The 23523-nt window shown below is 35.9% G+C and overlaps 1 protein-coding gene across 1 annotated transcript; it reads right to left on the bottom strand.

Moving 5' to 3' along the window:
• Positions 1-3037: 3037 nt before the first annotated feature.
• Positions 3038-16227, bottom strand: LOC120772643 (proton-coupled folate transporter-like). The gene is made up of 9 exons (XM_040101367.1): positions 15722-16227; positions 15539-15648; positions 7034-7184; positions 6776-6959; positions 6326-6711; positions 6129-6265; positions 5873-6062; positions 3420-3576; positions 3038-3285 (listed from the first exon to the last, which is right to left on the bottom strand). The coding sequence occupies exons 1-9, from the start codon at positions 15999-16001 to the stop codon at positions 3231-3233; spliced, it is 1650 nt and encodes a 549-aa protein (XP_039957301.1). The 5' UTR covers positions 16002-16227; the 3' UTR covers positions 3038-3230.
• Positions 16228-23523: the final 7296 nt, after the last annotated feature.

Genomic DNA, 23523 nt, shown 5'->3' with positions numbered 1-23523 from the left:
TGCAACGGTACTAGGTAGATACGGTATTGATACCCAGAATCCCTATAACACCCTCAAAATTACTTGTTATTTACAATTGCTCTCACCATTAAACTTGGTTGTATTCACAAAAAACATATGAACATATTTCGCAAAAATTATTTTTGACAACTAAAATTTAAGCTCAAACAATTTTGATTTTTGAACCGTTCCGGCGACAAAGAGAAATCAAACAAAATGCTAGCATCAAAAATTATTTATTGTAATGTACTAAATCGTAGCAATCATTTTAATGAGCTTCGGTTCCACGTTAATTATAAAGGGTGATCCATTTCGAGGTTCCTTTCTTTTTTAAAGAAAAAACACAGAAATTTCAAACTTAATGGAGAATGTTTATTATCAGTCGAAAGAACATTCTTTGGCTTTTATTTTTTGGAGATTATCTCTTTTAAATGTTGGCCATCCGTTGAACCCAATTTTCCATGACTCATTCGAGCATTTCGACTGGTAACTGGTGAACGACACGCGTGATTTTTTAGTCCAAGGCCTGAATTGAAGCGGAATTGCTCGCATAGACTTTAGACTTTACATATCCTCACAGGAAAAAGTATAACCGTGTGATATCACCTTGATCTTGATGGCTAATCGACCGGAAAAAACGTGAAATTATCTGCTCACCGACGTCTTCTATCAATAAATTCTTTGATTGATGCGATTTGTGGGAAGTGGCGCCGTCTGGTTGAAACCAATTGTCGCCGATATCACGAGCTTCAATTTCAGGCATCAAATATTAGGTTATTATGACGCGATAATGGTCACCATTAACGGTCACGTTCTCACCGTCTTCATTTTTGAAGAAAAATAAACCGATGATTCCACCGGCTAACAAACCATTGTTTTTCTGGAAATGCATACCCATTGAGCCAGAAATGGGCCTCATCGCTGAACGATGAACAGCTTGATATGACTGATGCGTGATCTATCCAAAAAAGGCTATTGAAAAAGACCCTATACTTTATTACTTCGCCTTGTCTTCTAGACTACACACTTACTTACCGAAGTTCCGCTTAAATGTTCTGCACAAACTTCGGTGCCTGATTGTGATAGTTACAGAAGCAATTTTGCTTTTTTATTTATGTTAAATTTTCCATCTTGTTTTTTTGGTTCAGCTGTTAAATGATGTTGCATAAAATTTTGCATTTATTTGCATATTAAATAACGTTAGACAGCTTATGATTCAAATCTTTGAATCGTGAATCTTTGTGGTTTGCCTTCGACGAAACTTACCACATACAAAAAGAAATACATATATTACTATTCAGTTAATATCTGATGATGTTCCAAAGGCATGAATAAATTTTTATTACTCGTAAGGGAGCTGTAATAGCTTGAGAAATAAGAAGTTCCGCGTTTGAAAGTTATGAGCGAAGATTAAGATCATGAATGACATCTTATGAAGCTTATTTACTGTGAGTTTACAATTGCTAAAAGGCGTACATATATATATATATATGTATGTACTATGTAGGTGCTAACGAGATTTTTTCCTTACTAAAAATCGTGCCACAATTTATTGAAGCCTACACTTTTTATTGTCAATCGGTGCCAAGTCAGGATTATAAGGGAAATGACTCATCAAATCGATGTTTTGAGTGCTCAAAATTGCCGTTGTTTCAGTTGATGTGTTAGAACTCGCATTGTGGTGATGAAGAGTGTTACGTCTTCGGAGGTTGGTTTTCCTGATTTCCTGGAAGGCAATTGGCAAACAAGCGGTTGTGCACCACTCAGAATTTATTGTTCATGTTCAGTTTTTTCAAAAAAAAAAGGCAACCTTTTGCTTAGAAATGCATCGTGCACGAATAACTTTTGTTGGATTCGGCTCGTCTGGAAACTCCCATGAAGTCGACTGGTGTGATTAAATTTCGAGGTCATACTTTTCATAACCTGGCGCGAAGTCGTGGACGTGTTTCAAAGTACCGCTATCGTATTTTTTAACATTTCTCTCTATCAATCGACACGAACCTTTTTTTGACAGGTCTAATATTCATGTAATACTGAATGTATGCTGGTCCCACTAATATCAATAGTTGTTTCAATCTCACGATAGGTCACATAACGATCTTGCAATGTTAGTTTGCGCACATAATCACAATAGTTTCCGGAACGACAAACGATTTTGAACTGTTAATGCACACGAAAATGTTTTTTTTTTTTTATGAAAAACTACCACGTGAAGTCTTTTGTGTTGAAAAACGAACATAAATGCGGAAAATTTCCGCTCTACATCGGGCTCATGTTGATTCATACTGATCCGACATTTTTTGACTTTCCTCGTAAATATAAATTGTCTAAAAGTTGGCTTCATGCTACTTTTGCACAGGAGGAAATTGAAAATTGGTTTGTCAATTGACCATTTAGATAACCGTTGGACCGCTGTATACATAAGTATTTAGGCTCAACGCTACCTAAGCATGACATATTAATATCATGTAGTTCCTAGTTCTCCTTCAGTGAAGGAAAGGGAGGTGGGAAATCGATAAAATTCTTCCCGCGTCCGGAGTTTTCAGGGGGTCCTAGTGAACTTTGTTTGCATAAGGTTTGTGAGGGTATTTGAGAATTTACCTCTAACCGAAACTGCCGAGATACCCAAATCTGCTACCTCCGTTCTTTTCTAGGTTTAATTCGTTTCTTATGTGGGTCTTGAAACCGCTTATCGCCCAATATGCAGTGCAGTCTGACACTATGTCAACAGGAATGGAATCTATCACTACTCCGCACTCTTGTGTATACACAAAGGTATAATTTTCAAAGGCTTCCTGAGAAGTGATTATCCAGTTATTCCCAATGTTATTCACGGACTGGGCTATAATTTTGCCGTTGTAGTCTCTAAGTCACTAATAGCCAATTGTTTGACATTTTAACTTCTCCAAAGATCTCATTATCTCTGTATCGGAAATAAATATTCCTTTCTAGATTTTTGTTCCATATCTTAGTAGTTGCTGCTGTATAACAAACACATACATATATTTCCAATTTCAGTAAAAAATATATTCTTATGTATATTTGTAGTATATATAGCATGTATGTATATATGTACATTTATATAACTTAACTAGAAAACACTTAATAGAAAAGTGATTTAATTAAACATGCAATAATGCAATATAGAATTACTTAATATTTAATTATTCAAGTAAAAAAAGTTTTTCCGCCGCGATATTGACAATTACGACAATGAGCACACCGTTATTTTAGAGACGTTCCTGGTAACGTGTTGGATAAGCACGCTTCTTGCGCAAGATCACGCTGAAAAAAGCACATTTTTATACACGATCATTTAAAAAAAACAATATACTTGAACAATTTTACTCTCATAGCATATATGGTAGATACTATATCTATGGTAAATGTCTTTGTATGTAAATGTCATTTTTACTTACAGCAGAAAGCAAATGGCAATTATAAACAGATTGGCATTTAGCAAATTGTAAAAACCCGGAAAACTCGTGAGTGTGATGCTATAAATGCCTGCATAAATCGGTGAGGCAATAAATGGTAGAAAAGCCTGTAGAACACTGTAGAAAGAGAAGAACTTTCCTGAAAGAGGGAATAAAAACGAAGATGTGAAATTAATGTTATTAGATTTGTACTACTCCAGATTAAATACACAGAAATAAAATTTAAGGAATACTTTCACGACCAAATACTTACAACTAATAGTAGACCTACCAATGGACTTTGCCACTTCTCGTTTAAAGTCGTATTCGCTATAATTAAACTGTTCTACTGCTCTCTATTTGGCCATATGATTTTGATCAAATTCACTCAAAATAAGAGCGGTAAAATCAGAAGTGTCAGGATATGCTTCAGACAAATGAATTAGATTAAGCATTTACATTGCATTATAGAAACCAGTTTGGTATCACATATCCCTTTCGAATATATCAAAAACTCGAACCGAAGTACTATAAATTGTTCTATAGAAGCAGGAACCTTAGCTGAAACTATAGATCGGATACTCTAGTAAGCTTCGGAAAAATGTTGTTGATCGGATTAAGCTACGAACTTCTACATCATTATTCGAATATGACTCCGTGCGATTTTTTTTCGTTTTCAAACTTAAAAGGGTTAATTGCCGAGCTGGAATTTGAGTAGAATGTGAAGGTTAATTCCGTCATGGAAGCCTGGTATACAGACCGGAATTTTTCAGACAGTTTCAATTTGAGCATCTCTGGCTCAAGTGTATCGAGCTAAAAAGAGACTATGTTAAGAAAAAATCACATTTTTTCCAGAAGATACTTTCTTTGTAGGCTAAATACTTATTGGCACCATTATCTGGGTTCAAACTTACTATGGTTAATATTAATAGTGATCATATTTTCAATTGTTTGATGCAGTAAACTATCTTCAGCCTACTCAAGGGCAGGGAAAATGTATTTTGCAAGATGGGCATGCTGGATTCTACGCGTGCTCTGCTAATCCACAATATAGGGTGATCCCACTATCTGCGCCAATTACCGTGGGATAAGCATCCTTAATATCGCATATAAGGTCTTATCGAGCATAGTGTGTGAAAGACTGAAGCTCACCATCAACAAACTGATTGGAGCATATCAGTGTGGCCTTAGACTTGGAAAATTTACTATCGACCAGATTTTCAAGCGAGGTTTCAGGAAAGGACACTCCCTATCGTGTGACTTCTTCAATATATTGCTGGAGAAAATAATATAAGATGATATTGATATCATTGAATTCAACAATCGCGCCGTTAGTTCTGCTTTATCCAGACTGGATAAGCAAGCGAAGCTTATAGGTCTGGTTGTGATTGAGGACAAGACGAAATAAGTATCTCCTGTCGTAGATAATTTCGTCTAACTTGGAACCAGTGTATCAACTCCAATAATAATATCAGACCTGAAATTCAACGTAGAATCACTCTTACCAACAGGTGCTGCTTTGGACTGAGTAGGCAAAGATTAAAGATCAAACTCTGCAAAGTCCCTCATCACTCCCGTCATTAGGAACATTCGCAAGAAAGGTTTTTGCGCATTGGCCATGGCGAATGCCGCAGTCGATGGAATGATGAGCTTTACGAGAAATACGGCGACATTAACATAGTTCAGCGAATCAAGAGACAGCGGCTACGCTAGGTCATGTTGTCCGGATGGAAGAGAAAACTACAGCTTTGAAGATTTTCTATTCAGTACCCGCGGGGGAAGCAGAGGAAGAGGAAAAACCAGGTGGAGAAAGACCTGACTATACTTGGAATCTCCAATTGATTGGAACGATTGGTGCGCTGTTATTAACTCGGTTATAAACATGGAAGCGGTGTCTATCCCAATAAAGAAGAAGAGAAGCCAAAGCACTGCAGTATTTTTCATTGAAGCTGTGATTTGCTCGGTTGGTTTTAAACCGCAGAATCTTGCACTGAGCAGACTCGGGGTTTCGCCGAAAATAAATTTATAAAACAAACACAATTTTATTGCGAAAACTGAAAAAGGAAATTCGGTTTAGTTCTTCTTGAATTATTCATTTAAAATGTGAATGAAAGATAAGACATTGGTTAAGAAATGCAAAGGTTCTACATGGCGTATGAGTAACATTTTTCATATGGAAATATTTTAGCAGCTTCAAAGGTTATACATAGAAAACACGAAAATCTTCGATTGAATAATTAATTATGGTATACATATAGCGTTCATACCACTGTTAATTATTTGGGCGGAAGTCCAATGACTTAAGTCCCGCTTTCAATGATAGCATTTTAAGAACTTTTTAGGCCTGTAATGTGATTTAGCAGTTTTAATCGAAATTTAATCCCCCTAATTAAATCACCTCAAATATCATAATAAGAACAGGCATAAATAATCGAAAAGTTTGCACAATTTCTTACCTAATTCATTTGGCGGCAATACGTTTGATGCAATAGTACGACACATTGGATGCGCCATCGCTCTCAGAGCGCTGACACCGACCGCCAAATACATGAACCAATTAGTAACAGCAAAAGCCTTTATGCAACTGCCAGCGGCCTCACTGAAAAATGCCAGTACACCAATGTGAACAACTGAAAGTTTCAGCAACTGCAATAAATATACATACGCTTATAAAAAATAGTTCAAAATTGTATACTTTAATTTTATACATACCCTTTTCAATACAATAATACCCATTATGTTGCCGATGGTGGTCACAAACATGTTGATTGTCTCGAACGTGGTAAACTCTTTGACGGACCAATTGAATATCTCGCGTATAAACAAGTAAAACACAGTCATGCTGCCATCTAAATTTATATAAAACACTAAAAATGAAAACAAAAATTATAAAAGTGGCAACACTGTACCTATAACAAACACCGATATTGAACATGCCATCATTGCCAGCCAAATGATCGCGCGATCATTATATTCTCGCGGTCTAAAACAGGTCTGCCACATTTCCTTAACCGCAGCTAAATCGAATAGTTTTCGAACTTCGCCCATCTCATCCGCGGAAGCATTTAATTGCCGATCCCGTTCCTCCTCTTCGCCAACAGTATTGTAGACAAATTGAAAACGTCGCCTATTTAAGCTTTCCGGTATGAAGAAGAGTATAATGCAGGTGGCAACAAAAATGCAACAACATGATGTTAGAAATACGTAGGTCGCATTGGTAGCCTCATAAAGATAACCCGATATAAAGGAACCAGCCATGAGTCCACCGATCAATGCCACCTCATATGTGGCCATGCTAAAATTTCACACATAACTGTTCAACTATAAGCAAACAAGCACAATTTGGCAGTGCTACTCACCGATATGGACGCTCTTGCGCACTGGACACATCTGAGATGTAGCAAAAAGTGGCCACCGAGTATGTGACACTGCCACCGATCAGCGAAAGTGGCAACACCGCCAATAGGTAATACCACGGGCTGACTAGACTGCTTGTGGATAACTGCGCAATTATCGCTGCTATCGCATAATAGAGTGCATAACCTGTAAGCATTTCAAAATCACTTCATATCAAATACATATACGTGTTTATATATGTTTCAGTAGCTTGTACTCACCACTGTAGGCTGTGATCAGCAATGGTTTGCGTCCGAATCGATCCGACCAAGCGCCGATAAATACGCCACAAAATGCTGGCACAAAGCTCTCAATGAGTGAGGATGTCATAAATATCCGCGCTACATACGGCTGAATCATAGTCTCTATTTGCTAAATAAAGAAAGTAGAATTTAGTGTCCTTTTTTCATACAATATGACTTCAAGGTGTAAACTGTGTGGAAATATAATTCATAATATTCTTATATATAAAAATGAAAGGCTATTTCATTTTGTATTCGCGGAACGTCCAAACCACTGAATATTCTTGCAGAAGATTCTAACAGAGATTAGTTCACCATTTCATTCTAAAAAGTTAATAAAAAGAGCCCAGTCAACTAAGGATCAAATAATAAATAATATATTATCTGTTATTTCGATGTGTTAGTGGAAAAACTTCATCGGAAATATCATTGCAGGATGCAATGAAAGAAATAAACCCCAATCAGAAGATCATACGCCGAACTATCAGAAAATGTCTCTTGCATCCTAGCATCCATCGAACACTTTCATAGTAAGACCCGCATGCTTCCGGTAAAGAAACATAATGCACTCCTCTACAAGCAGTAAGATGCTTTCGCAGAAATTCTTCTAGCAGGCATCCGCAACAAGCGGAACATCCTCCTGGGAACATCTTCATAAACTTCCTGCAACCCGACGCAATTTTGGACACGTCAAACTGCAGACGTGTGCTGAGTGCCATTCTCAAAGGAGATATGAACATATATGACTCCTCCCACTGAATGGCGTCGTTAGATTCGAAACTCCACGCCTTTCTCTTTGGTACGACTCTGACGGAACAATCCATTTCCTGAACCTACTGCTATGTGATTTTGTTGGTAAAGGATGAAACTTGGCTACACCATTTTCAGCCGTTGTGCAAAGAGAAGACATTTAAGTGAAGAGCAACGTGAGAAGCAATCGACCATTTTCTATTCTCGGAGTTCGCTGCAATAGTATTTTGAATATATCGCTAAGACCGAGATCAACCGAGTCAAGTCGTACTAACTAAATGGTATCGAAAAGTGGGAAGATTTCTATAGGTGGCGTATCACCTTCGGTACAACAGTATTAAATAATAAAACTTAATTGTACCAAAAAAGAAGATTTTCTTTTCAATCTACCTGGTATTTATAACCTAATATTTACTCTTCAAGATAATAAATAGACAGCCAGGCTGTTTATATTATTCTACAGAAATGGTCTAGTGATTTAGGGGAAGTCACTGTACTTTACTGTTTTAAGGAATACCATTAAATTGCGTGCCTGAATTTGGTCAATACCCACGGCTGATTAAATATTACTAGTTTCAAATATGGTTCCGATTTAATGCATACTATAAGTAATTAATGGGTCTGGTAGTGAACGAGGGCAAGACGACATATCTCCTGTCATCAAACAAACAGTCATCGCACTCGCGACTAAGCTCCCACGTTACTAATGACAGTCATAACTTCGAAGTTGTAGATAATTTCGTCTATATCTTGGAACCAGCATTAACAGCAACAACAATGTCAGCCTCGAAATCCAACGCAGAATAACTATTAACAACAGATGCTACTTCGGACTGAGTGGGCAATGGAGAAGTAAATTTCTCTCTCGACAAACAAGACCAAACTCTACAAGTCACTCAGAATTCCCGTCCGGCTTATATGGTGCAGAAACTTGGACGATGACAACAGCTGATGAGTCGACGTTGCGAGTTTTCGAGAGAAAATGGTTCTGCGAAAGATTTACGGTCCTTTAGCCACAGCGTTGGCCACGGCAAAATATCGCATTCGATGGAACGATAAGCTGTATATAAGATAAGAAGTAAGATATACGACGACATTGTCATAGTTCAGCGAATAAAAAGAAAGCGGCTACGCTGGCCGAATAGACGAAACGCTCCAGCTCTGAGAGTATGCAACGCAGTACCCGCCTGGGGAAGCAGAGGAAGTGGAAGACCTCCACTCCGTTGAAAAGACCACTTGAAGAAGTACCTGACTACACAAAGGATCTCCAATTGGCACCAAACAGCAAGAAGAAAGAACGACTGACGCGCTGTTGTAAACTCGGCTATAACCGCTTAGCGCCAAAAAAGAAGAAGAAGTATATTTAATCACTTCTTGTACTGAAAATCGTCGGGACAGCAATATGTTTTCCTACTTTTGTCCAGCTGTTAGGATCATCGCGATTTTACCGCATAAAACTCAAAATCAAAAAAAAAGTTGTTTACTCATTTTCACTATTTAGCAGTCAATGTTAAGTCATCAGACCAACCAATACTGACCAACTATCCGTAAATGTTATTAAAGAATTCCCTGACTATTTTAAAGAGGCTGAAAAATTTCGTAATTGAGTTACGGTTATAATGAATTTAAAACTCTTTATTCAACACTTTTCCACTAATTAATTACTTGCGTTTCTGTAGAAGAGCTAACAAATGGAATACTCTTAAATTTATCTCATTTTGCTCTTTATTCGCTAAGAAGAGAGAAGAGATTATGAAGAGTATAACTCTTAAAACAACCAGCATGCAAATATGAAAATATGAATGTTATCACATGTGAGCCGCAAAGTAAATTCCACAATCAAAACCAAACATTTTATTTTATTTATTAAACAAAATATATACATACATATGTGTGTGTGAATTGCAGTAATGTGCACTCATTTTGCATATTTTCAGAATTGGCACGATCGTAAGAACACATACATATGCATACATATATAATATTTATGTTTACTTTTCAAGGAAATATCGGATTTCTTTCATTTCAAGTGCAAAATAACTACATACCATATGTACATTAGAGCGGGTCGATTAGCAAAGAATAAATAAAAACGCAAAAATTGCGTATACGGATAATATTCTACCAATCTTTCTGAACAACTTTGCTTGAGAGGCCGTGGGTCTAAAACTGTTATGATTTTTAAGGTGAAATTTTTTAGGAATTTTTAGGTGAAATTTGGTTCGTCAGTTCTGGAGATAACCGAATGAAATTCAATACCGTAGGTGCATTCTGAAATTACATTGATCATTTGTCGCAATCGGCCAGATTGCACAACTGTAACAAATATCTCCCATACAGCCAATTATTTAGATTTTTTCAACTTCGACTTAAAAGTCGCTGGCTCGAAACCGGTTTTAGTTTATTGCGATTTCCAGAAAAATTATCAGTCCTATGGAAAAAAGTTAAATGGGCAAGTTATAGGTAATAGAAGGATGTACAACTTTCGCGTTAACACTTTTTCACATAACTTCAAAATGTGAAAATAAAAAAAAAATTAAGTTTTTGGTTTTAAATTTTTTTGTTTTGAAAAGTTTTGTTTTCTTTCACATAATTTTTGGCGTAAAGTAACCTTTTTACGACCCAAACATGGTATAATATTGTATGTAAAATATCGAAAAAATCTTAATTTTCTATTGAAAATTCTCAAGTCAAAATAAAAATGTAAATTTGGTGATCTTTTTTGTTCATTGAAATCTCTACTTTCTGATCCCATTTCATATATATAAACATGACTATGTTTGGTTTTCTCCGAAAATGCCAAAAATACTCGAATAAACTATTCAAATATCCTTTTTCATAAGCGTGTTATTTCATGGTAGCTGAACTCCTCCCACTCCCATTACACTTCCCGACCCTGGATCGCCCGTAAATTCGTTATCTCTTAATTTTTGTTATTTTATCTGCCTTTTCCAATGGGTTTCAAACCACCATACTTTTTTTCCTTCAAAAATGATCGACCTTGGTCGAGACGCATTTAATTATCATAAGACATTTTAATGTCGAAAATCTGCAATTTTCAAGTTCAACAGCTACATTATTCAATTTAGTTATAATAAATACTTATTAGCCAAATTGTCATTAATCAGATGGCATGTGTGAGATTTTTTTTATGTGATAGCTCTTATCAACTTCTTGCCTGGCTATTAGAAAATCAAAACGCTAGCAATTACCAATCAGCAGCAAATCAGCCAATCATACAAGTTTTATGGACAAAGTAGTAGAAATTAAAAAAAACCTATATGATAAACCTTTTTATTTGATTTACAATAAAGAGAGCGTGAAGAATTAACCGCTATAAATACTTTCTTAAGTCGGTGAAGTCGTAATTGCAACCTTATGAAAATGTTAAGTATATAGATTTATACTATAAGATAAAAATATTTGTTTGCATAAAAAACTTATATTTTTAAATATTTTTAAGAAGCTTGCAACTTGTTTCAAATCTGTAATTTCACAATTTTTATTTAATATAAAATTTAATTTAATTAGGCTTAGAGTCGAAAATAAATTTTGAAAAGATTGCCACATTTTTTATATAAATATATTATTAATATTACGAAATACTCTGTTAAATCTAAGATATAAGTATGGGCAACGCGGCAGTATATTCCTAATAACTAATAACGCCAGATTTATGACCACTATGGCGACAACAACAATTGAGGTTTACCAAAGTTAGTTCGGCATAAGCGAACTGTGGGACGACATTTCAAGCTCCTTCCGTACAGCTGCAAACGAAACCATTGGTTTCCGGAAAAGGCAAAAGAACAGCTGGTATAATGAGGAGTACCGTGTCGCAATGGCCAGCATGTCAAGCTCTTCATACTCACGAATTTCGGCCTCTCTCTTTTTTGTTTGCAAATGCGTCTCGCTTCCCTCTTCAGCTCCTGCACGTGTTGTGGTGGAATGTAACCATTCACGTGTGGGAGCTGAGGAGGGAAGCTAGACACATTTGCAAAAAAGTATGAAGAGAAAATTCTATGGAAAGATGCAGCGACTAACAGAAGGTTTCAAGACCAGAGCATACTCTGGTACAACCCACAGGGGTGATCTAGTGACTGAACACTTCTCCAGCCTGCTGAATGGCAGTGAAAGCATAACACCAGGAGAAGGCGAAACCGATTCCCCAATCGACTCATAGAGAAGGTACCATATTCTATAAGAGTGTACAACTACTGGCGGTCGCCAATGATATTGATATTGATGTCATTGGCTTCCACAACCGCGGCGTTAGATCTGCTTTCTCTAGACTGGATAAGGAGGCGAAGTCGTCGCAATTGCGACTTGGCTAGCACGTCAATGTTGACCTTCATAACTTCGAAGTCGTAGATAATTTCGTCTATCTTGGATTCAGCATTGATACCAACAACAGCATCAGTCTCGCAGAATAACTCTTGCCAACAGGTGCTACTTCGGACTGAGTACGCCATTGAGAAGTAAAGTTCTCTCTCGATGAACAAACTCTACAAGTCACTCATCATCCACGTCTTGCCGTATGGTGCAAAGGCATGGACGACGGCAACATCTGATGAGTTTGCGCTACGAGTTTTAAAGAGAAAGGTTCTGTGGAAGATTCATGGTCCTAGTTGAAAACACTGACAGTATTCGACGCAGTACCCGCCGGTGGAAGCATAGGAAGAAGAAGACTTACACTCCGTTGGAAGGACTTGACAACACTTGAAATCTCCAACTGGCGCCAAATAGCGAAAAGGAAGAACGACTGACGCGCTTTTGTCTACTCGGCTTTAACTGCGTAAGCGGTGTTAATAAAGAAGAAGAAGAAAAAAAAATATATAATATGTATAGATATGTCCAAACATTTTTTGTAACGCATAACAATTTACATATTTGCTATTTGATTTATTTACTATATAAAATGCCCCCAAGTTATTTTAATGCATCAGTCATTTAATATACATATATTTACCATATACATACATATATTGATTGATACTATAAAATAAAAAAATGTAATATCAGAAAAAGCTGGTTTATGAAAACGTAATCTCTCCTAACTTTATATTTTGCAGAATAATATACATTTGTTTGTATGATATACATATATACCAGCCCATGTAATGAACCAGCAAATTTTAATAAGTTCATACCCGACGTACTTATTTACATATGTATATATGTATATATGTATGTATATATTATATTCATATATGTATAGTCATATATGAACATATGTTCAGTAGCGATAAGATGTGTATTTAGAAGCTCTCAAGTCGAGTTAGACAACAACCAAGGTATTGTTTGCATGTACATATGTAAATATATGGCACACATGTCTCTACAAGATGCTTGACAGATCTGCTCCTACCATTTGAGATCTAGTTTTTGATGTCATCCGACAAATAGAGGGAACCAAAAGCCCTAGACCGCCGTCAAACAGCTAATGGATTTTGAAATATACTCGCCGGTATCTAACATTGCCTGTCGATAGGCATTTGTCTGTATTTTAGAAGCTGGGATCGTACTCAGATCCCGATTTGCGGTAATTTACACCACTAACAAATTCACCATGCCAAATTATTTTAGAAAAAAAGATTGTAATTACAAAGCTCGATAAAAACAAAACTTTATTTGTTGCCTTGGATACCTTAGCAAATTTTGATGCTTTCAAGTGTCCAGATCACGATCTTATTCATGAAAGTATTGAATGTGCTCTTGCTTTTGAGATAATTGCATATCTAAGGTTTTGATGATGATGTTATGCGAAAAATTGTGCAAAAGATTTTAAGATTTTATTAAAAATAAAGCGTGGAGATCTCTATTACCCAATGAAAATCTTACTTTTGTTTCAAAAGCAACTCGAATGGACTACTCTGAAACAATAACGTCACGAAATACCCAGATATCAGTGCAGTCTATTAATGGTTGTGAATACGATGGTGAAACAACTACACTAAAGTTTTTTTATGAAAATGAACTCAGTGATGCAGTGATCAAATTTGGAATGATACAACAATAGTCAAAGCTTTAGACAAAGAGGAATATTGTTTTTGTAATATTCGTATAAAATGTGCGAACTTTGTATGGAAAAGCTCAAAGATGGCACACTTGATGGGACTGAAATACAACAAATAATGAAAGATACATTTTATTATAGACTATAACTGTCTCGGAAATTGAATCTTGGAAAAAGTTTGTGTTGATAGTCAAAAATTGTTTAGGCAACCACTGATTAGCAAGTTAGAAAAAATTACAGAAAGAATATGTTGACTTTAAAAGTAAATTCGAGTATTAGGTTAGACTATCTCCGTAAGCAACTGGATAAATTTAAAGATAATTTTGGAAATTGTAGTGAGGAACAAAGAGAACAGCTCAACTAGAAACTAAAAGTGTTAAAGTGTTGGAAGAAAGGTGTGTTGTTGGGATCGTCACATGTTGGTAGATTACTGCTAGTTCTTACACAAATTTTGCCGACTGCAATATTATAAAGTGAAATCTAATAAAAAGCCTTTCATTGATATGTAACGTACATATGTTTTCGATATTTGTCACTCTGTTTACTTCATGTTTTCTGATTTTTGTAACTCTTTTGAGGTTATCACTCGCAGTAATGAAGGTATTTGTCGCCAAAATCAGGTTAGTTAACCTCTATAGCAGTTAGCGGCGAACTTTGATATCTTTAAAAATATCAAAGATCAGGTAATCACCTAGATTTAAGCAGATTTATATGAGAAATTGTTCCATACGGGTTTGCACTAACCTAAGACAATCCAGATATTACTAACTACATACATAAGTAGTTCTCTGAAATACTAAAAAAAATAAAATTAAATTAGCATTATACAACTGGTTTGATTTCAATATCAAACGACACTTCTAGAAAAATCCCCATAATATTTATAAATACATTATGACAAAAATGTACCCGGAAATTGTAATTAAAATGCAAAATATTTAATTCTTCATCAATTTTTTGACGTCTTTAATGTAATCACCAACAGATCTAATACGCTTATGCCAACGATTTTTCCAGTTCCATGAATTGTTCTTCCACAATTCCAGCTGTCCAAACGCCTCAATAAGGTCAAATAGAACTTCTTATTGACCGTCTGTAGCTCCGGAACAAATTTATGATGCGCCAAAGAAAGAGCAAGAACGCGTTTCATACCTAAAATATCCACCAAAATCATTCGAACAGCCTGGCGAGAGACGTCGAGCTCTCTTGCCATTTCTCTAATACTACCTGACGATTTTCAAGTACCATATCCTTTATTTATTTCTACAACGATCTCTCGACTGTCATTGAAGCTTTGTATCACTCGTAGGCTTGTGTTCTTGATGAAATTGAATCTCCGTAAGCCCTCTCCAACATTCGCACCGATTCTGTACACGAAATTTGGTTCGAAATACAAATTTTGAGACAAATCAAATTCGTTGTTCGATATTTTTATTCTTTGTAAAAATCGCAACGCACTACTGAACTGTACCGACTTAAGCGGCTACTGTAAACAAAATGGTTGACAGATCGCGCTCATATTTGGCATAGTCCTGCCAAATTATAATGGCAAAATAGATTTTTTTGAAATATCATTTACCCGGGAAATTTAATTACTATTTCCGGGTTCTTTTTTGTCACAATGTATAGTTTACACATACATAATTCATCACTTCCGCAAGCGAATTTCCCACTTTGCTATGATTGCAACAAACAAAACAGCAAAGGTTCTCTCTTACCTTGACATGCTCACTAGCGTTTTTAGTACCCAATTGTCCACAGTCAGTCTCATTGTAATAGAATATAGACGTGCATGTCTGATAAATTATCTGATTCTTCACGATGGTTTCTAAGAAATCAAAGCTTTTTATTTACATTTGTAACTATTGAGCACTTGGGAGTGACGGAAATTATGATAATACCTGATAAATTGTAGGCAAACAAGAGAATGAACACCATCGGTTCGACCAAGTAGAACCGTAAGCGTCTCCAATTGAACTCGTCCAGTTCGCTGGATGTAATTGATGTCACAGTTTCAACAGATCCACGCAGATTGGCATGCTGAGATGACGATGATATGGACGCATTCGATATCAGATCACACGGAAGTTCGGCACTACCAATACTGCTATCTCTCGTGTATTTTCGCGAACGCTGGTTCTTCGCTAGCAGGGTACTCAAGTCATTTGGTCCCATGTCCATTTCGCACACGAAATTCACTAGACCGAACTAAACAATGTAGCGTTGATTTTTTTTAGCTTTGGCTAACTGTAATTTATATTTGTACTGATATGCATTTGTGTAGGTGCGTGGTGAAAAACCGTTTGTTTACGCCGTTTTTGTCGAATAGTCCATGTAAAGACTGCTCGCGACCACCGCTTAAATGAAACTGCGTTCGAACGAGTTCGATATGAAATTCGCATACTTCAGTAGCGAAGCATGAAGACGTTGGCGTTGGTTGGCACATCGACGCGTCTAAGATTGTTTGGGTTCTACGAGCATGAACTTGTGGACATAAGTATATATGATAATACACAAACATACTTGCACAAATCGCCGGCCGGCCGGCTAATAATAAATACCGCTCACGCTTTAGAAGTCTCTTTAAAGATCCCACAACATACTCGTATAAGATTACGTATACCATGAAAGGAAATATCAACGAGCAATGAAAAAATTATACTGAGAGCGATTCCAGAGAATCTTGCATTGAGGGTTGACTGCCTTAATAGGGATTGTGGGTTCAAATACTTTCTAAGTTAAACTAAATTAAAGGCTTTTCTAATTCCTTCATTCTTGGACACATAAATCTGGTAACAAATATCTAACAGCTTTTATAATTTATAAAACCGGAAGCATCGGAAACACAACACACCTCCATTGTCCGGCTTTTGCAAGAGTGAGGCTGAAACATTTCGATAATCTTACCTTTGGCGAAGCAGAAAATATAGCTAAAACTGATATGAGCTGTCTCGACAAATTTGTAACAGCCTCTAAGCGCTCTGACGATCCGTAAGAGTCTTATAATCCAGTATATAGAAGTTTATAGGTACCACAACGGACCGGCCTTCTAAGCTGTTCAAGTGATATATAGTACTTCTTCGGATCGAACTTTTAACCTAACCTAACAACACAAAAAAAAAATAACAAAGTCGACCAAGTCCAAAAAAAGCAAAATTAGTTTAAAGCATGAGATCAGACAGGACGAAGTTAAATCCGGTTAAGAAGTATGATTATTGTTTCATAAGATTTAAACATCAACTCTCGCTCTTTAAATCTCAACACTCTCAAGTTTTGGAAAATTCTGGGGAGTTCACAGTACAGACTTTGGCCGAGAATACGAGCGATGCCATTACGTAGACCCGACTATGAAGTGAAGATGTATGATTATTGTATCATAAGAGTTAAACATTTCTCTCAAGTTTTGGAGAATGTTGTCGAGTTCACAGTTCAACCTTAGGCCAAGAATATGTAGATCTACGACCGATGCCATTACGTAGACCAGACTGTGTTGTGAACGGCCAGGAACTAGGTCTCATTGACAACAATTCAAGTTGATCGGTAGAGCGGGGAAATAAATATTATTCTTGGAATCCCTGATGTGGCTTGATGCCAAGTTATAAATAAAGCAAGAAAGCTAAAACTCGGATACATATGTAGATCAACTTACATATCCACATTAACTTCCTGAGCTTCTCTCGGTAATAAGTGTATGTATGTATATACGCCACACATTATTATACAGATGAACACGATCTTCTCGGTGACTTTAACTTAAAGCCAAAAACTTCAAACTAATGGTAAATATGTCTAAAGGGTATAATTCATAATTACACAGAGGCGGGCTCGACTCTTATATGCTCATTTTGTAAGAAAAACGCATTTATCGCATTTTATAGTTATGTAAATATATATGAACTCGTATGTGTATAAATAAAAATCGTATCGGGGATTTTGTTGAGTGACTCAGAGACCGGCAGTCGCCAAAGCTGTAATGGGTTCCTCTTTAAAAATTAATAATATTTAAATATATGGCGGTGTGCATATGTTTACCGACAGATGTGTTTTCATTTCTCTGCGAATGACTTAGTCTAGAAATATTTATTTAATTATCTTTGGACAAAAGATTACTAAAATAATAATTGCAAGCTTTTTGTCGACTAAACTGTTCATGCATAGCTGTAATACGAGATATGGGTTTCATTCATCAGTCAATCAAACTCTAATCGACATTTTGATAGACACTGAGAGGGGTGTGTAGCATCAGTTGCATCAATATGAGTCGTTCATGCTCAGATCCGTTATGTCGGAACTCTCTAATCAATAAATATTAAGCTCGTATTACTCGTGTAGTTGTTTGTGCATTTTATATTTTAAATAAATATATACATACATAGATAAGAAAAAGCTCTATGAGTGATGGATGCCGCATACTATCGCTCCAAAGAATTTATACTTTATATGAGACCTTTGGCCATATAATAGCTGCCGACGATATACCAATGTTTGTAAGCATCAGAGATCATTCCATCAATCCATCATATAGTGGACTTGGGTTTCGTCCATGAGAACTGTAGGAATGTCGTATACATTGACTATATTGAAAGATGTAATCTTTATAAAGGGTGATCCGAGGTTCTCTACTATTTTAAAGATAAAACTCAGAAACCTCAAATTTAATGGAGAATGTTTATTATCATTCGACAGATCATTCTTTCGGATTGATTTTTGAAGACTATCTCTTTCAAATGTTGGCCACGGTTACGTCTCAGATGGTCCGTCCAGTGAGTTCAATTTTCGATGACTCGTTCGAGCATTTCGACTGGTAACTGGTGAATGACACGCGTGATGTTTTGCTTCAAGGTTTGAATCGAAGCGGGATTGTCCGCATAGACTTTAGACTTTACATATCCCCACAGGAAAAAGTTTAACGGTGTGATATCGCATGATCTTCGTGTTCAATCGACCGACCGAAAACGTGAAATTATCTGCTTACTGAAGTGTTATCTCAATAAATCCCTTGACTGATGCATTGTTTGGAAAGTGGTGCCGTCTTGTTGAAACCAAATGTCGCCGGGAATACAAGCTTCAATTTCAGGCACCAAATAGTCGGCTATCATGGCGTTATAACGATCGGTTCTTGGAACATCTCTCTAGCCTTTGTCTGCTTGGCTAAAAATGACAGAGAGACATAGTTGAAAGAGAACTGGTGCCCAGAAATATTAAATAGGAGTTCAAATTTCCTCGAAATTCAAGTTGACCCTTCCACAACTTTCTATATACGTATGAATATACTGTACTAGTATAAACTTCCACTTAACCAGATTGCATCTTGACATATCAAGTGTATATCCAGCATTCACATTATTCCGTCAGGATATCAACAAGATCTGAGCAAGCATCTCTCTCAAAACCATTTCTCCTATCCCGTATCCGAATGGTCGAAAACCATCGAAATATTAGTATATAATAGTCTTGCGGTATTTTCGCTAGTTGGCGCTGAAAGCGCGTAGTTCTAGTTTTATTCGTCGCATCGGGTCATGCTATACCTTTTTGGAAAGCTCATTTCACGCGCTAACACGTGTTTGACTGATTGTCGTTTCTTTTAAGTCGTTCGAGAGTTATAGCGTCGCAAACATGGAGCAAAATAAAAAGAAAATACGGCATATTTTACAGTACTACTACGATAAAGGCAAAAATGCATCTCAAGCCGCCAATAAAATTTGTGCAGTTTATGGATCCGATACAGTTTCCATTTCCACTGCACAACGATGGTTTCAACGTTTTCGTTCTGGTGTAGAGATGGTCGAAGATGCGCCACGCTCCGGAAGGCCTGTCGTCCAAAAATTGCGATAAAATCGCTGAATTGGTCGAAAGAGACCGGCATAGTAGCAGCCGTAGCATCGATCAAGAGCTGGGCATGTGTCATCAAAAATTCATTTCAATTTCAATAAAAAAATTCATTAAAAATACCGCAAGACTTTTTTGACAACCCATTATATCCATGACATTGGCAGCAGCCTATAAATTTTTACTACCTAATATTTTGTGTTGCTTCCATGTCGTGGTTCATTGGCGTATCCACCTAAGCTCGTATTACATAATAAGCTTATGGCATAACGATCATTTGCTGTAAAGTGACTTATAAAATGAACATTTTCTATTGAATGAAATAAATTAAATCAGAAGCACGTTCCGAAGTTTAAACAGATATTTACTTACTTTGGAAACAGATCGTTATTTCAATAGTCATTACTAAATTTTATTATTTCGCATTTGACAATAAAACCTATTTTAGATTTGTGTAATGTTTTAACAGCGATGCATTAAATAAACTGTGCTTAATTATCTAGATTTAGTAATTTAGTTAGTATAGCTATTAAACTCAATTTATTCGTTATGGTCTCATGTTTGAGGTATTTTCAACCTCATTTCATTTTGAAGCAATCAAATTAATCTACATACAATACATATGTATATATCCATGACGAGAAAATTTTATCTGATACCTTCTGTCCAAAGCCTCTGCGCATGCAACAGATAACTTAAAGAATATTGAAATATCTAAATAAATCTGGCACATACTCCCTGGCACATCGAAAACAGTAAAAATATTGAAATTTGGCAAAGAATAATAGGTAGCTACCGGAAAACCTGTAAAGAAAGGAAATTCCAGCCGAACGTAACACCCCCATAATACCTAACAACACCACAGTATATCTAAAGTAACGTGTACACTTGATATATATAAAAATATTACATATTGAACGCTATATTGGTACAAAATTAACCGGAAGTCACTATATAGAGTATATTGGGACTAAAAGAACATGGTGACTACTTTATTCCTTAGGCAAACAGTCATCTAAAACTACGAAAGCAATTATATAATATTGGATAAAAAAGTCTTAAAAAAAGGTTAAAGAGCCTCGGACTCTGCTGAGAATACTAAACCTGGGAGAAATTGTCACTACACCCCTCTCTCCCTCTCTTTCATTGAGTATATGGTTGTTTGTTAGTTCGTGAACCGATTTAACGGCATTTTTTCGGCACTAAACTACATCGAAGATAATGCTATTACTAAATTTTATGAAGATATCTGGTATAATCAATCAACCATAAAATAGAAAATCACTTCATTAGGTACAGGGAGGACTGGAGAAGTATTGAACCGATTTTTCCCATTTTCAACAATCGCCCACATTAATATGAGAAGATATACGCACTTGATTTCATTAGGATGTCTTATAAATTTGGTGATATTTTCGGTATAAAGTCGGTCATAGATACTGATGTCTTCATATTCGGTATCTGTAAGCTTTAAAAAGGAAACTCCGACCGATTTCGTCCATGTTTGGGAATTGAGTTGATACATACCACATGTAACACAAATAGGGCATATACATAGCTGTATACCAATATTTATACCCTGGACAGGGTATTATATATTAAGTTTGTCAGGAAGTTTGTAACACCCGGAAGGAAGCGCCGGAGACCCTATAAAGTATATATATAAATGATCAGTATGTTGAGCTGAGTCGATTTAGCCATGTCCGTCTGAATATATCCCTCAGTTTTTAAGATATCGTTTTGAAATTTTGCAAACATGATTTTCTCTTCAAGAAGCTGCTCATTTGTCGGAACTGCCAATATCGGACAACTATAACATATAGCTGCCATACAAACTGAACGATCGGAACCAAGTTCTTGTATGGAAAACTTTTGCATTTGACAATGTATCTTCACGAAATTTGGCACAGGTTATTTTCTAAGATAATAATGTAATATGGGAAGAAATTGTTCTGATCGGTTAACTATAGCATATAGCTGTCATACAAACTGAATGATCGGAATCAAATGCTTGCATGGGAATATTCCTCATTTGACGATATACATATCTTCACGAAACTTTGTATGAGTTATTGTTCATTGAAATAATGTAATATCGGAAGAAAATTTTCAGATCAGCTTACTATAGCATATAGCTGTCATACAAACCGAACGATCGGAATCAAGGGCTTGTATGGAAAACTTTTGCATTTGATGTGGTATCTTCACAAAATTTTACATGGATTACTGCTATCACGGGCGATTTAGGGTTGGGAAATAGAAGGGGAGGGGCGTGATTGAATTTTTAAGGCATAAAAACGGATTATTTGGATTACCGGTAAAATTACTACTTTCCATAAAAAAAAGTTATATGACAATGTTAAATAAAAATCAACAATTCTTGTAACCTTTTGGATATAACCAAAAATTTATAAAAAAGTTTTTTTATTTTTATCTTGTAAAAATCGTAAAATTTGCATTCCTTACGCGAAAACGGGGAAATATAAGGTACATACATATATTTTTAAACTGCCACGAAGTTTTGTAACACCCAGGAGAAAACATCGGAGATCCTATAAAGATATAATAAATGATTTTAGAACCAATCTTGCTGATCCTTCCGATATTTCAAAGAAGCCAGTAAGATCACTGACTGTTATTCGTCGATTGTCAAGCACCGAATTCCTTTATTTTATTGATGTGTTGATCATCAGTTGATGTTTTCGACATTCTTTGAATAATATGTACCAATCAAAACACTTGTTCGGGGCCTTTTCCGACATGCTGAACGTTTCGGCACCAGAAATTTAATGGAACTTCTTTATTGAATAATTTCGCTAATCGTAAAAGTCGCCGAAAGCACTTTATGTACTTCAGATTACTAAACACTAATGACTAACTAAAAAAAAAATATTTCGACGAATGGGTTTTCGCGTAAATTATACTATAAATTAAAAAGTCTTACTATTTTTTGCCCACTGTAGTATATAAATTTTTTCTGTCTGTATATTCGCGAACTAGTCCCTGTTTTTGAGATATCGATCTGAAAATGTTCACACTTTTCACTTTTTCTCTCCAAGAAAATGTTCATTTATCTTAAAAGCTGATATTGAACTTCTATTGCATATAGATGAGACACAAACTGACCGATGAAAAACATGATGAAAATGCTATTATACCCTTGTTTGAACATGGGGAGAGTATTATAGTTCTTTGCGATCGATGTTAACGCTTTTCCTTATTTTATACCAAAAAGCTTTTACTTCACTGCTGTTTAGCGCAGTGCTTCTCTTTAGCCGCCAATTAAATAATTGAACAAAGTAAGCTTGTTTTTTTGTTTTCTTTTTATTTTTTTATTCACGTCATAATATATGTTTTGCATTTTTGTATATGTACCGTAGGTTTTTTGCGCAAACGCAGAATGATAACAACGGTTAAAATACTAATGCATAATTATAGTAATACAAGTATTAATAGTTTCCATTTTGTAAGTTGTCATTCGTTTTTACGGTATTTTTGTATGTATGTACTATATTGGTTTGGAGGCAGGTGGATGCAATCTCTTCACTATTTTAGTTGTTTTTACAATTAAATTTTCAACAAACACCGCACAAAGAATGCACAGAATAATGAATCTGAGTTTTGCTTCCGCTTCTTCTTGTTTCATTTCGTTAGATTCGATTTTGTAATTAAATTTATTTGAGTTTTAGGCATATAATTATGTAGATGTGCTTGTGTTTACCAATAAAACTGTTAGGTTTAAATGAGATTTTTGGGTAATATAAGCACACAGCCACAGATATGTCGATAATTTTAATAATTTACCGTTATATATGTACCGTGTTAGGTTTTTGTGTTGTTGTGTAGTTAATTTCTGCAGTTTTTGGTTGCAGCG

This window comes from Bactrocera tryoni, chromosome 3, assembly GCF_016617805.1.
Source record: "Bactrocera tryoni isolate S06 chromosome 3, CSIRO_BtryS06_freeze2, whole genome shotgun sequence".
Classification (NCBI taxonomy): Eukaryota; Metazoa; Arthropoda; class Insecta; order Diptera; family Tephritidae; genus Bactrocera; species Bactrocera tryoni.
This window is presented reverse-complemented; position numbering and strand designations above follow the sequence as displayed.

Bases quoted from the DNA above. Each gene is read 5' to 3' on its own strand.
- LOC120772643 (XM_040101367.1), bottom strand. From the start codon at position 16,001: ATGGACATGGGACCAAATGACTTGAGTACCCTGCTAGCGAAGAACCAG. The intron at 6,712-6,775 runs GTGAGTAGCACT...GTGAAATTTTAG, and splicing joins GCGCAAGAGCGTCCATATCG to CATGGCCACATATGAGGTGG. The intron at 6,266-6,325 runs GTACAGTGTTGC...ATATAAATTTAG, and splicing joins AATATCGGTGTTTGTTATAG to ATGGCAGCATGACTGTGTTT.